The 15,186-nt window shown below is 40.7% G+C and overlaps 1 protein-coding gene across 1 annotated transcript in view; it reads right to left on the bottom strand.

The window, feature by feature from the left end:
• Window positions 1-461: 461 nt before the first annotated feature.
• The window catches only part of LOC124122201 (FMRF-amide neuropeptides-like), a 31,625-nt gene continuing 16,900 nt past the window's right edge, over window positions 462-15,186 (bottom strand). The window contains exon 3 of the mRNA XM_046485338.1: window positions 462-1,627. Coding sequence (XP_046341294.1) covers window positions 762-1,627 — 866 coding nt within the window. The 3' untranslated portion in view covers window positions 462-761. The remainder of the gene's footprint in view (window positions 1,628-15,186) is intronic.

Here is a 15,186-nt window from a genome sequence, read left to right as displayed (position 1 = left end):
AAAGCACAAAGTGACGCAACCCTCTAAAAAGGGAAAACTTGTGATTGCTATCGAACAAAAAAACTTTACTTCGAATACACAAAAAGCGTATCCTGGCTGCTAAAGGGACACGACTCCAAGGCAGATACAGGGATCTTGTGTGAAACAGTTGGAGCTGTGTCATAACTATAGTTGGTCACAATTGATTTACGCCGATTTTTGCAATATTCCAGCAATATCTCGACGGGGACACCAGAAATTGACACAGTGTTACCATGTAGGGAATCAAACCCGGGCCTTTGGAGTCACAAGCGAACGCTTTAACCACGAGGCTACCCCACCGCCTTGTCATAACTGTTAGTATGAACAAGAGCATGTTACAAGATCATGTGAGGTCATTGTCATGAACGTTAACTTGATGCCCGCTGTTCTTTGTATTATGATCCTAACCAACCATATATTTGAAAGGAAAATTAAGCTGATTCATGTTTGGATGGATTTTATTTACAGTTTCATTGTAAATACTTCAACAATCAATCAATGTATGTACGTAAACAAAGGTGAACACCCAAAACCGTAGCTGGCCACAATAACCCTGCTAGGACATGTGAAGCAGTTCCCGGATGATAGACTCATGTTCTGTTAATGGTGGTGGATGTGAAACAGCGAACTGGACTCCCCTCACTCTCACACCTCCCCAAACAATTTCAGTATAAAGAGACATATTGCCCAAAATATGATATACTATGTTTAAAGAATCATAGTCTTTCGAATGACACAACCTAACTCTCAGCAGCTTCAGCTTTCTCTGCGCTGCCCTCACCAGAATCCCGCTTTCCAAACCTCATAAACCTCTTGCCGAACCTCATAAACCTCTTGTCCTGTCCGTCACGGCCAAATCTCATAAAACGTTTGCCGAATCGCATAAACCTCTTCTCATCGTCTCCACTCTTTCCGAATCTCATGAATCTTTTCTCGTCTTCGCCGTCACGACCAAACCTCATGAAGCGCTTGTCTGCTTCGAGTCCTTCATCGTCATCTTCAAATTCTTCACCATCTTCACCAGCTCTGCCGAATCTCATAAACCTCTTCTCCTCTTCGCCGCTCTTTCCGAACCTCATGAAGCGTTTCTCGTCCTCCCCATCACGTCCAAACCTCATAAATCTCTTCTCTTCCTCCCCAGCCCGTCCGAACCTCATAAACCTCTTGTCTGCTTCTCCCGACTTGCCGAATCTCATAAACCTCTTTTCTTCTTCTCCCGACTTGCCGAATCTCATAAACCTCTTTTCATCTTCTCCAGATCTCCCGAACCGCATGAAGCGTTTGTCTTCACTTGTCAGCTCATCAGCGTCTCTTTTTTCAATGTCCTTGTTGCCCGTCTCGACAGCCTTGGTCTCGGCGGGGGCAGCAGCAGCTGATCGCCTGCGTCTTGTGTTTGGTGAATCGTCCAATGAGTATGCGAGTAATGAAGCACGTATGACGTCATCTAGGTCTGAATCAGAACGCCCGAATCTCAAAAATCTTTTCTCCACATCATCCCCATCCTTTCCTATTCTGTAGAATTGTCTGCCAAACCTCAGAAAGCTGTCCCCTGCTAGTGTACGCCCGAAACGAAGGAACCGTTTGTCTTCATTTTGGGGAGGGCCACCTGTAATTTAGAAGGAAAACTGCCTTAAAGGTTTGGACGAACATCAACGTGAGTATTTCAAGGACAGAAGTGGACGTAGATTACAAAACATTACAAAACATGACACCACAAAACATACGAAACATGATCAGTGGAAGAGTTTCACCACAACAACAGAGCTCAAGCGTCATCGTATATCGGGAGACAATGCGGTTTAGATTTGAAAGGGAAAGTTTCGAAGTGTTTTAGAGACAGGATAGTAACAAGATCGTTCACTACTTACCTAATATTGAAAGGACTTGACTTCAGTCGACATCAGTCTTCGTACAAATATAACACGTACTTTCTACAAAAGTTGAAAATCTATTACATCTTATAAAATAGCGATTGGTCGAAACGCACAGTGTCCCGATATACAAATATCCTTGCTGTCTGATACAGGGAATGCAAACATGAATATGCTGGAAATACAATTTTAGCAATAAGTTTGGACCATTCATCAGATGAACGTACACTAACGGCAAAGGAGTAGAATCATGTCCAGATAAATGCGGCGAAACATCTCATGTTTTACAGTAGCCATCTTTGCTCTGATAACACCATTATTTATTAAAGTATATAGGGTCACACTATGGAACACGTGCATGTTTCCCACACACGTATGTAGCATTCGTCGATTTATTTGCTTAAATATAGCAAAACTAATGATCAAAAGTGTTTTTAATGTTTTTATCCTATATCGTCATTGTTAATCATTTTTAACGCATCAATTGGAGTCATTGTCTCTTTTGGGACTCCATCCACAAAGGAATCGTTGTGCTAAGGTGATCGTAATGCCCAAACGTAAACAAAGATTTACGACTGTCGTAGGGCTAAGGTGATCGTAATGCCCAAACGTAAACAAAGTTTTAGGACTGTCGTAGGGCTAAGGAGATCGTAATGCCCTAACTTAAACATACACTTACGACTGTTGAAGGGCCAAGGTGATCGCAATGCCCAAACGTAAACAAAGATTTACGACTGTCGTAGGGCTAGGGTGATCGCAATGCCCAAACGTAAACAAAGATTTACGACTGTCGTTGGGCTAAGGTGATCGTAATGCGCTTACTTCAACATACCCTTACGACTGTCGTAGGGCTAAGGTGATCATAATGCCCAAACGTAAACAAAGATTTACGACTGTCGTAGGGCTAAGGTGATCGTAATGTGCTAACTTACACATACACTTACGGCTGTTGTAGGGCTAAGGTGATCGTAATGCGCAGACTTAAACAAAAACTTACGACTGTCGTAGGGCTTAGGTGATCGTAATGCGCTTACTTAAACATACACTTACGACTGCCCTATGTCTAATGAGATCGTAATGCGCAGACTTAAACATACACTTACGACTGTCGTGGCGCTACGATCGCTTTGTGGAACAGCGCCCAGTTTCGGTCTTTGTCCTTGAAATCAGTCTCACACGGATAAATAGACAGATCAATGAAGTTAAGATAATATTTTTCTCTCTAAAACCGTTTGAAATTGGCATTGTGTTTTCAATGTGTTTAGTATATACGATGCAATAACGGGGTAGAACGTTACATAAAACTATATCGAAATAATTCTCAATTTGGTTCTGTCCGATATATTGTCTTATAAGAAGAATTTCCAGTTAGAACATCCCCCATCCTTGCTTCAGCATGCCCCAATTCCTCCCGCGAGAATGGACAAGATATGGCAGGCACATTAATCTGAGTGATCATTTTACAAGCTGAAGGCTTTTCACAGCGAGTAATTAAATTCCCCAAGAGGAAGCATACGGTGCTATTGTACGGAACTTTCATTTGGAGGACGATGTCATTGGATGGGAATTATTGCCAGTAGATTCCTGCCGTGGCAACACTTAGACAGAGCGAACAACTTGCTCAAACCCTTTTAACCCTAAATGTAGTTAGGCCATTACCATCTTCTAGCGTCCATGTAAGTCGGTGTCTTAAGGCCTTATGGGCTCTTTTGAAAGAGAACGCCCCCTTCGACACATGCATATTATGTCCTAATTGGGTATCAACTTATCAACGCCGCCATGTTCTGAAGACAATGGGGTGATGTTGTGAAGCACGTTTGCAAGGATACAATGATAGCTTGGCAGGGTGTGTAATACTCCTTCATTGACAGCAAAGTAGGCTTGTGTTGCGCTTTCTGTTTAACTCGTCTCTGAATGGAAGGAATGACACTATTGGCTGCACCAAATAATTTAGTCTCAACAGATTGATGTTTGAGATTTGTGGCCGCTGAAGACGTAGTATTGGGTTTGTTCTTAGACAAATTAATGGTAGTGGTTGAAAGGTCTTGTGAGTGTTTCTTGTCCCAAAGGTAATATGTTCTGTTGAATTTTTTTTATTCTTGAATCGCCAGAGATTGAGCTACCAGCTTACACAGAATAAGATGGGTTACTTACAGTAAGGCAACATCATATTGAGTATATGTTGGTTGGAATCGCCTTTATTTCTGTTTATTCAAAAAACATCTTTTCTTGTTTTTTTAGCTAGTGTTTAGTTTTATGTTTACACTTAGGCTACCCCGATGAACACGGTGACAATTACGGGGAGAAATATCCTACCGGTCAAGGTGCTGAGAAATTTAAAGATTCTATTGTCTAAAATGTCTCTAAGAGTACACTGTGCAGAAATATCCTGCCGGTCAAGGTGCTGAGAAATTTAAAATTCTATTGTCTAAAATGTCTCTAAGAGTACACTGTGCACTGTATTGAACACATACGAGAAATATTCAGTTCTAAAGTGTTTATGAGTCTTTGCATGTCTTTGCATGTGTTTGTGACGTGTGTCACTTGTGTGCAGGATACATTTTTCGCGAACACCTGGTATCATCACTATTTTATAGAGATTCATTTATTATATTGTCGGAATCGTACAATGGACTCTGCTTTTAGCAGCAATTTCTTATGATTATGAAAATGGTTTTATCGTTTTTATTTTAATGCCAAACTAAACCTGTTATAATATTCCCGTTCGGATGCCTAACAATAACGTGTAATTTATAAAAGAGAGTCGACCAACTTGTCTTCAGCAAATCCGACCAACATTTAATTGATTTGTTGTGGCCATCTGTAGAATTGCCAACGGTACGGCTCAAACAGACACGGGAAGGTTAACTGTTGATCTCCTTATACGGTACATGCAATTACTCTCTTGGCAAGGATTGGCGGCGGCAGTTCATGTCTAGGCATTTGCCAATGCCCCGGAGATGAAAAAACGAACATTTCTTTGTATTTTCGTCAACATTGTACACAAACTACCTTTTAGCTCTTATCCCCAATAGGTGTTTCGCGATTAACAAAGATATCAATTCTGTGCGGGATCATTACAAGGGAAAATAGAAACATGCTAGGAATCACTCAACATCTTTTCAATGTTCAGCTGGACAACCATTCCATGCTGTCGGAGATTAAATGAGCCTTGCTTTAGACACCACAGCTTTAACGTCTGTTATAACGACAGCATCCGTAGTCATGTTTACATTACGTAAATTTCTACAGTTAAACACTCGAGGGCGTCGATGATGGAAGAATAATTTATCCCTTACTTCTACAAAATCATGGTGTATCAAGTTACAAAATATTTATTTTACGATTGATGCTGACTCACTGAATATACATGAAAGCGGTACTTTAAGCAGAGGTTAATAGCCAATCGTATAAAACATATTTTCACAAGTTTCTTATCCCAATCCTATTCAGTAACTGTCAATAAACAATCTTCGAGTTGAATGAAAAATACACAAAAACGGACTACAATGATTTGGCCTGTCTGGATTCCACACCAATCTGGGGATTGCTTCTAAAGACATTTAAACTGCCCCACATGAGAGGGATTTCAACAAAGTTTGAAATGAACATCATCTTGCTGATTGCTATCGATTTCTTTGTAGGAAAGCGGATTGGCGACAACAGCAAAGATCGGGCACACTGATAAAATTGAGAGTCACTGAGAGGGAAAAATGAAATAGTATTGACCCTTTCACGTTATCCGCTTATGTCTGGAAAATAGACAAAGATGATGATAGGAACGACGTTTGATTGACAGGCAACACACTTTGGGAGTTACAGATATGAGCCTTAATTCTGTCACAGCGAAACGTTTTCAAAGCCATTGGCAATATTTGTTTATGCAATTCTGGGATAAAATGTCATCCGCTGATACTCTTTTAAACAATAATCTTTAAGTTATTAGCTGAGTGAGTGAGTGAGTTGAGTTTGAGAGTTTTTCAGGTTCACATGTTGGTTAAAAAGTCCGAAATGACGCAGTTAGTAGATGACTAGCAATTTGAAGAAACGGACGAGCATTTCAAATAATATGAACTTTTCCTGTCAGATAAGAACATTTCCCACGAAAACAGCTTTTATTTCGACATAATCTTTTTTCCCTCTGGTACATCATGTTTTCATTAAACTTCAAGTGATTCAATATGAAACAACATGTCTCTTTTTGCAATAAAATATTTCAGGTGTGGAGACGCAATTTCAGTGGTCATCATTGGGTATTTTGTAGAATTCAAACCAAATAACTTTTTAAAAACACTTTATGTATTCATATTGTACAGGGGCGGTCGGGTAGCCTAGTGGTTAAAGCGTTCGCTCGTCACGCTGAAGACCCGGGTTCGACTCCCGACATGGGTACAATGTGTGAAGCCCATTTGTGGTGTCCACCGCCGTGATATTGCTGGAATATTGCTAAAAGCGGCGTAAAACCAAACTCACTCACACTCACTGATCTTGTACAGGGGCAAGCTGTGGCTATGACGCGTCGTTACAAACAATCAAGAAGTTATTATTTATAATAGTGTTGTGTCTTCATGTTCTTCTAAATGCTTATCGAGGACTTCAAATAGGTGTTCAGGTGGCTATTCCGTAGCCCATGAACACTGGCTTCGTAGAATACTCAACTATTTCAAGCTGTTAAGATGAACTGTCCTATCGTAGACACCAGTCTGCTGACAGTCCGTAGGCTAGTGAACGTGCGTGACAAACTTCTCTTCATACAATGATGAAGCACACAGTCGAGACAAGTGCATTGTGTTGGGGATGGGAATGACCATACAACCGATGTCTTTGCGACCAACGTGTCATCTTCATCACCCTTCCTTGATAGTTATCACTAGTCTGTCAAGGAGGACTATATAAGTATTGTCTGTGAAAGATGTAATGGATTACATGAAACACACCCTATTTGTCTATATGCATTAACTCACTTCAGCAGTAGACGATATTATAGCATTATTGAAAGATTAAATATTGTAACATATAGCAGTTCATCATGCAACCCGGGCGAATAGGAGCTCTTGAAACTATCTCATGGAACTATTTATTTGGCATTAGGAGACGCGACGTGTCGTGCAAATGAATTCAAATCTACTTCTGTTTTAACACCGCACTGATTGCGGATGTGCCTCTAAATGATGTGAGCAAATGAGCACTTGCTGGAACTCTGCTTCCGTCGTAATTGGTGTCATGTTTTTATTTAACATTTTTATCACCCAATTACCGCATTACTTTTCATTGTTTTACAAACACAGCAACTTATTCGCGTAACATTTTGAATTGTTTTTAATCGAACGAGAGTTTTGAGTATGACATTTCTTCAGGTCCACTTAATGAACGGAACAAGATGTTGTCACAACGCCATTATACCACAGTGTCGGATCTCTGCGTTCATATAAAACCCACTCTCACAGGACTAGAATACGATTCTGACCGCCACCTGCCTCGTAACAGGCACATGACGTTAATCAGCTATATGGGAATCAATTACCATCACAGAAAGGTCAACCTTGCTGATATAACATATCTTACATTTCTTTCAAAAACTCCATGTTTTAAAATGCGCTACGATATACCCGCTGATGGCGTCCCGCATTGCCTTGTGGTCTCGCAGGATAAGGGTTCTTATTAGAACAGATCTTATCGACTAGTAAAAAAGGCCTTTTCACATCTTCGCTTTTAAGTTTCTGTTTATTGCGAATACTTCTTAAGAATTATGAAATTACGTTGGGATGCCGATATCTTGAAATGAATTATCTCAAAGTCCCTTCTTTTGGTTGATCAGTGTGTGGGAACGGATAGTGCAAAGATGAAATTAGTTTCATCAGGACCCTTTTTTGGTTCTCGTGAGGGATGAAAAAGATCATGTTAAATATGCGTTAAGGTCTCACGGGACAAGGCATCTATATAATATCTGATGTAAATCGTGATACAAAGGGCAAGGATGCTCCTTCGCGTGGGACACCTGGTGTTATCACATTGAGTTAGCAATGTCTCTTGAGGCCAGGCTTCTATGGAATGTCGCTTCTGTTTTTTTTGACCTGCTAACGTAACAGTGATAGACAAAATACCCCAAAGGTATTGATATTTTATTTCACATGGTAAAGTAAAACTTTCTCAAAGTTGTATGGTGGACATGTTAAGAACATTTTCAAAAACGTCTGATGTAATTCTCTATTTCGACTTGTACCATGCTCCCGGGTTTTTTTTCCAGGTCCGCAATTCGCTGTGCAGAGTAGCGTCCCCTAGACACGCCAGAAACCTATGATTGTGGGTTCGAATCCCGGTTTACCCCGATTATGTTTCTAGGTTTGTCAGCACCATACCCGTGTTCGTGGGTTTCACCGAAGTGGTTAACGTCTGAGACCTGCATCACTTCGGGCTTTCCTCCCACATTAAGCTGACACGCCGTGATATAACTGGAATACTGTTAAAAGCGGCGTAAAACCCAACTCACTCACTCACTCACTTTTCCAGGTGACTTGCCTTTGTATGACTATGTTTCGGATGCCACCAACGGAGCATTCTACGCTCACCATTTCGCGAACATTAGGTGTCACCACTATTAATGGTGATTCATAAAGACATGCTCACGATGGAGTTGGGATCGTACAATGGACTTGAGCAGAGATTTCATATGGTCATGGAAAGGGTTTCGCCGCTTAAATTGTCTTGCTTTTTATTCTTTCATACGCGTAACGGTCACACAGGTATGTCACGTTGCTGTAGCGCTTTGTCATATAGACGTCATCTGGGCATGGACTAAGACCGGGGCAGGGGACTCTATTTTGGTGAAAATCATTGTATGGTTCTGAGGAATCTGAGTGAGTGGGTTTAACGCCGCTTTTAACAGTATTCCAGTTACATCACGGCGTGTCAGCTTAATGTGGGAGGAAAGTTCGAAGTGATGCAGGTCTCAGACGTTTACCACTTCGATGAAACCCACGAGCACGGGTATGGTGCTGACAAACCTAGAAACATAATCGGGGCGAACCGGGATTCCTGAGGAATCATAATCGCGATGAACCGAGGATTCGAACACACAGACAGCGGATCCTGGCAGTGCTACGGGGGGTTATAAGAAGCATTTCCCAAAAGTTATAAATCATCTTGATAGAGAATTATAGCATCCCGGGGCAATGGCCTTCACCTTTACACTGTTCACACCAATCCCCAGGTATCGTGGTACTACTGGAATAACAGCGTGAATGTCAGGAGCATGGCGAAACAAGTGATGATGTTAAACAAATAGAAACTCCCTTTAGAATAAATCTACAGAATTGATCTGGTAACTGGATTCAACATCAGAAAATCGCTATTGACAAGTCAACACAAGACAATGCCAATCGAGATGCCAATTTGTGATTTGAATGTGAACAAATCAATTCTCCAGTTGCCTTGTCATTCACATCGGCTCCCATGATATTACCCAAGCTCCCTATGACTTGAGATCATGAACTCGCAAGTTAGTACTATTTGGACGTAACCGAGAATCGTGACAGATAGTCAACCGATTAGAGATTCATCTCACGGGAGCTATAGGTATTATCAACATTGGACGAGTATTTGTTTTTATGCTGCCTTTGCCAGGGTTCGTTCAGCGTTAAATTCAACATTTTTGTACTTCGATATTTTGCACACATTGTAACCATGACGAGAATCGGACAGCGTGGCCAGAGATTTTTATAAGAACACAAACTGTATAAGAAGAGTTTTATAATGGACCGATACCTATAGTATATACAGTATTCGATAACAAACGTATTACAAATGCCCATTTTATTACATAGAGGGAAGGGAATATGAACTATTTTTACCCTTCATTCCAATTTCATACATATACATAGAGATCAAATATGCTGAGGATGCAATTTGTGTGATCATTACAAGCATTCTCCACCGGAATGCCAGGTGTAAACTGGCCAAATGTCCTGAGAACACTAATCATTATATAGCATATGGGAGGGATGAAAGTAAGCATGGATTGGATGTTCTTGGCTGTAGAATATGTTTTACTGTTATTGCTTCAAGACATACATTTAAATATCTTAAAACAATTTTTAATTACAATACATTATTGTGTCGGTGGATGCACCAGGTCCTGCGAAATCCCACCCTAAATGTCGATTAAAGCGGGTATAGGAGGCAATCCAATGTGTGACCTGGTTGAGTATGTCATCGTTCATCTACAGTATGGGTCGCCGCTGGGTGTGTCTGATCCAGACTACATACAGACCCCGGTTTGAGGGAGTTGAAATTCAAATGTTATAGCCAACAATCATTTGTAGAAGATATTTTATCCGACGAGCCATTACGCTAGTCTCTTTCTGATACAAAAAATGACATATGTAAGAAAGTCAGTTAGTTCCATAAGTTTAAAATGATATATTGCTCATGTCTCATTTTTTGAAAGAATCAAATTTACAACTTCGAAAACATCTCTCTCGTCCTCCTTTTCTTGTACAAAACGCGCGTTGTCCCCCAATGCAGAACGTTGTGGAGAAATACATGCAATCACACAACGATAGACAGGGAATTTGATGTTAAAGATGAAGACCTTTGTCAAAATGAGAGTAAATATTTGCGATGTGTCAGAACGACTAGCGGACAACGTTCTGAACTTTGATCTCATATTGTACCCCCTACTTAACCCCAAGATCTGTCAACGTGAGCTTGGTTGTTGAAAAATCGAAATATTGAATTTCTTCGCAAAAAGTATGATGATAAACTGTCTGTGGAAATTGAATTGGTTTTAGTGTTGACCTCAAAGGTCTGTTCATGAAAAACGTCAGACGTTGACTGACAACCCTTCTATCTACACCGTCTTGGAAAACAGTAATTGAATTGTTAACATCCCATGTAGAAGACTCGGGAGATTTCTTTGGATACTGATGTTTGCCAAATTGGATTTATGACGCTCGTTTGTCGACTCACAGTGACACTCAATGTTAACTGATTTAATTTTTTGCTTATTTCAAAATATATCGTTTCACAAGCACTCATGACCCTCTGCTAGAAACACGTACCGTGTGTTAAAAAAACCGCTATGTCTTTGTTGTTTTCCTCTGGACGACTTTTTTGCAAGAATTACAAAAAATATAATTTCCTGTTGTCAATTACGCCCACGGGGCTTCCTGTATGCGTCAACTACGATGCATGTATATACAAGAACACGAAGCTATGGCTACAGGGCCTTTACAAACTGTTTGATCATGATCCTCGAGACGGGCAGAGATGAACCTAGAGATCGTTGATGATCGTGACACTAAACTGTTGATGCGTTGATAGAACCCCTCAATGCGGTCGCGCACTTTCCCTGCACGTCTTTTCAAGATTATGGTAACCCCGTCTCGCGGTTCTTAAATATTATCATTTTATCCGCTTTATGCGCTGACTCAGGTCTTGAGGGGTGTGATGCCAAATAGTAAAACGTCATCAGCAGTGACCTTCCATAGATGGCGCCTTTATCGCCATGAACCGGATGTCATTGTGCTAACATTGATTCTTTAAGAATCACAAGGGAAATAAATCAAGTTACGCGTTTGGAACTTTTCGTTTGGATACTGTAATGATATTGTTATATTTAAAAATGGGGTCAAATGTTTGTTTCACTCAAAAACACCTGGTGAATGAACTTCGTAATGTTAGCTAGTCTCTCATTTATTGATGACAACAATTTGATTGGACCTCTTTAACAACGGAAATAGGTGCAGTTAAACCTTCTGATTAATTTGTCAGGTTTATAGAAAACTGTTTCAACTAATTATTTGGTTCTAATTGTTCTGTTACCTAAACTCTGACTGGAAGCCAACAGACATACCTTGAATCTAGGGCTGGGGCGGGTAACTCGGGTACCCGGGTCGGGTTGGTACTGAGTAGGACCCGGGACTACCCGGACCCGTGGTTAGTCACGTGATATATTGTTTATTGACAAAAATTATCTAAAACACTATGGTCACGAATGTTCGCATTTCTTTCTGACTATGCACCCATTCCTTCTGATTTTTCATATGGTGGAATAAAGACATAGCTTAATTCAACTTCAGTGTATGAATGACCAGATTGTTTAATACATGTATTTAAATACGTTTTGCCAGGGCTATTCTAAAAATGTTCCCAATCGGACATTTTGAGACATCTCCTAAGACCTACAGCGGGTACCCAGGTCGGGTCGGGTAATAGGAGGGTGGGTACCCGGGTAGTAAATTTGGACTCGTCACAGCCCTACTTGAATCTAACTATAAAAAAACAATTAGTGTCTTAATAATGTTATTACAACACAATTATTACCATGGAAATCTTACAGAACCTGAGATTTGGGAGATCTCTATCCCCTAAAACCAAATTTTCGGTACCAAAATGTTCTCGATTTATATGTTCGCCTTTGAAGTTGTTTTCATGAGATCGTCTCCAATGCCACCACGCCACGCGCTGACGAATGTCATTTGGTCATTGTCACATTGAAGATGCTTCTATATTTTGTCGTAGCATGGTGGTACATGTACATGGCATGGCATAGCTTTTCGGTCCTTAAACCAGGTAGTAACATTAATATATTGATTGCTTCACGGATTTTTTTCTCAAGAGCTTTGATGAAAACTTAAAGTAGATTGTTAATTAATTCCCTCGTTTATGTAAGAATACAGAATCAGTAGAATGAGAAAAAGAAAATTCTCTATTTACGTTGTGATATTTTTTGTTAAATATGACAGGAATGTTTAAGATTTAACAGCAATGCCTTGACCTGAGAATCGATGACGTATTGGGCATGTACCACTTGTCACAGGGGCGGAGGGGCAGCCTTGTGGTTGAAGCGTTCGCTCGTCACGCTGAAGGCCAAGGTTCTATTCCTCACATGGGTACACATGACATACTGGAATAGTGCTAAAAACGGCATAAAACAATAACCACTCACCTGTCTCTGTGAGGCAGGTTTCTTATTCATACACTTGATTATCAGGAAAGGCGTTAATGGTAAAAAAAACTTCAAACAATCATCAAATTCTTTCTAACATTTTTGGTATCTATTGTCGGCGGATCCGTAAACCAAAAACTAAAAAAATACACAATGCCTTACATCAGCCGCCAATGGTAGATGTATTTTGACTTTTGAGTACCAGCGTCTAAGCCCTATTACGTACCCCACGCCCATCAAGCTATTGTGAATCTTAGGACATTGTATCGATCAGCCTACGTTTGTGTTGTAAAGCTGACGTTTATTGGGTGTTCGGGGATTCCTGTAGAATATCACACGTAACCAAGCCCTGGTGTAATGCTAGAAAGACGAAGCCTGTCTGGTAATTGCAAAGGGATCTTGTTCTGAATAACAACAAAAGTAATTGTCTGACGAATGCTCCTCATTTGTGTTTTGAGCTATGACGAAAGAACAGAAACTTGATATGTTATATTTTGTTTTTCCTAACCACATTTTCGCTGCGTCTCTTTAGATGTGTGAATTACAGCTGTAGAAATAGTTCAGGAACTGGATTGTCAGGATCATAATGGCATTAAGAGGAACATAAAGGATGGTTTCATTGAAAATGTGTTTTGCGTGAATTGTATGTCTGGGACATGATACGTTGAGCTGCTGGAGAGGTTCTATGGTCGTGCCACGGGTTTGTGCAAGATGCAGTGATGCCATTCTATAAGCGTCACACATAACACGAACGAATAGGGGTGCGGTTAATTCTTTCTTGATTAAAAATGATTAAAGGTGAGGTGAGGTGAAATTGGGTTTAACGTCGCGTCCAAGATTATTGCACTTATATAGCGACGTGCATGCACGTGTTTGTGTGGCTGCTTGTACTAGTCCGGGCTGATCCCGATTTATAGTGCTAGCTCACTGAGATACCATGCCGCAGTTTAACATAAATACCCCTCTCAGACACAGTATACTGACTCCGAGCCGACCAGTCCTTGTTTTAGCCCCTTAATGCCGAGCGCCAGACAGGGTAACAACAAGTACCATCTTTTAACGTCTTTTGGTATGACGCGGTCGGGGATCGAACCCCGGACCTTCCGCTGTCCGGGCGGACGCTCTACCACTAGACCACGGAGGCGGTCGATTAAAGACTTAGGTTATCAAGTACGTTTATTATCTAGTACTAGTGATATAAGTAGTTGATCACGCAGAACCAGTTTGCAAGACAACGAGTTTAAAATATTGTTTGTTTTATAGAATCTGATATAGGTTTACTGGCTTTCACTCAGAGTGAGTGAGTGAGAGAGAGCGCGGCTCAACACCGATTTTGAAAGTACTGCAGTTGTATTGCAGGGTGTTAGCGAAATACTTGAGGAAAGACCGAAGTGATGGAGGTCGAGTGTACCACTTTGTGAACCCATAAAAACAGAGACTAATAATCTGGTATTTGTGCGACAAATCTTAGGATACTTCTACGCGTAAGGGACGCAACTCTGCACATCGAATTGCGACGCCTTAGACGTCTGGACCACCTAAGCCACTTCCTCTTAGAAGTGTCTACTGACTTCCATACATGATGCTAAAACTGAAAATAACTACACTTCTCTTTATATAAAATACAGTAAACTACAGTTATAAAGAACTCAAAGGGACCACTAATTTTAGTTCGTAATAACCGTAGTTCGTTATAAGCATATTTACAGCATATATACAACAAATGGCCGGGACTAAGAAATAAGTTATATCAGTCAGTTCGTTATATGCGTGTTCGTTATATACTGTATTGGTATGGCGTGTTTCATAGAAATATTCTTATCAAAGTTGAGAAGCATATATTAGATGATGCCATATGATGCCAGTTGATGAAAATGGAGTGGCTTTAATGCTGAGATAAAATTGTTCATATAGTTTAACTTAATATTTGAAAATATCAAATGAAAATCAACCTGTTATCATCGTGGTAAAATTAGTTTAGCGATAGAAAGTCAGGTGAGGTGAGGTGAAATTGGGTTTAACGTCGCGTCCAAGATTATTGCACTTATATAGCGACGTGCATGCACGTGCATGTGTGTGTGTGGCTGCTTGTACTAGTCCGGACTGATGCCGATTTATAGTGCTAGCTCACTGAGATACCATGCCGCAGTTTAACATGAATACCCCACTCAGACACAGTATACTGACTCCGAGCCGACCAGTCCTTGTTTTAGCCCCTTAATGCCGAGCGCCAGACAGGGTAACAACAAGTACAATCTTTTAACGTCTTTTTGTATGACGCGGCCCGGGATCGAACCCTGGACCTTCCGCTCTCCGGGCGGACGCTCTACCACAAGACCACGGAGG

This window comes from Haliotis rufescens, unplaced genomic scaffold (genome assembly GCF_023055435.1).
Source record: "Haliotis rufescens isolate VD_foot unplaced genomic scaffold, xgHalRufe1.0.p SCAF_6, whole genome shotgun sequence".
NCBI classification, from domain to species: domain Eukaryota; kingdom Metazoa; phylum Mollusca; class Gastropoda; order Lepetellida; family Haliotidae; genus Haliotis; species Haliotis rufescens.
The sequence above is the reverse complement of the archived record's forward strand: the minus strand, read 5'-3'. Positions and strand labels throughout refer to the sequence as shown.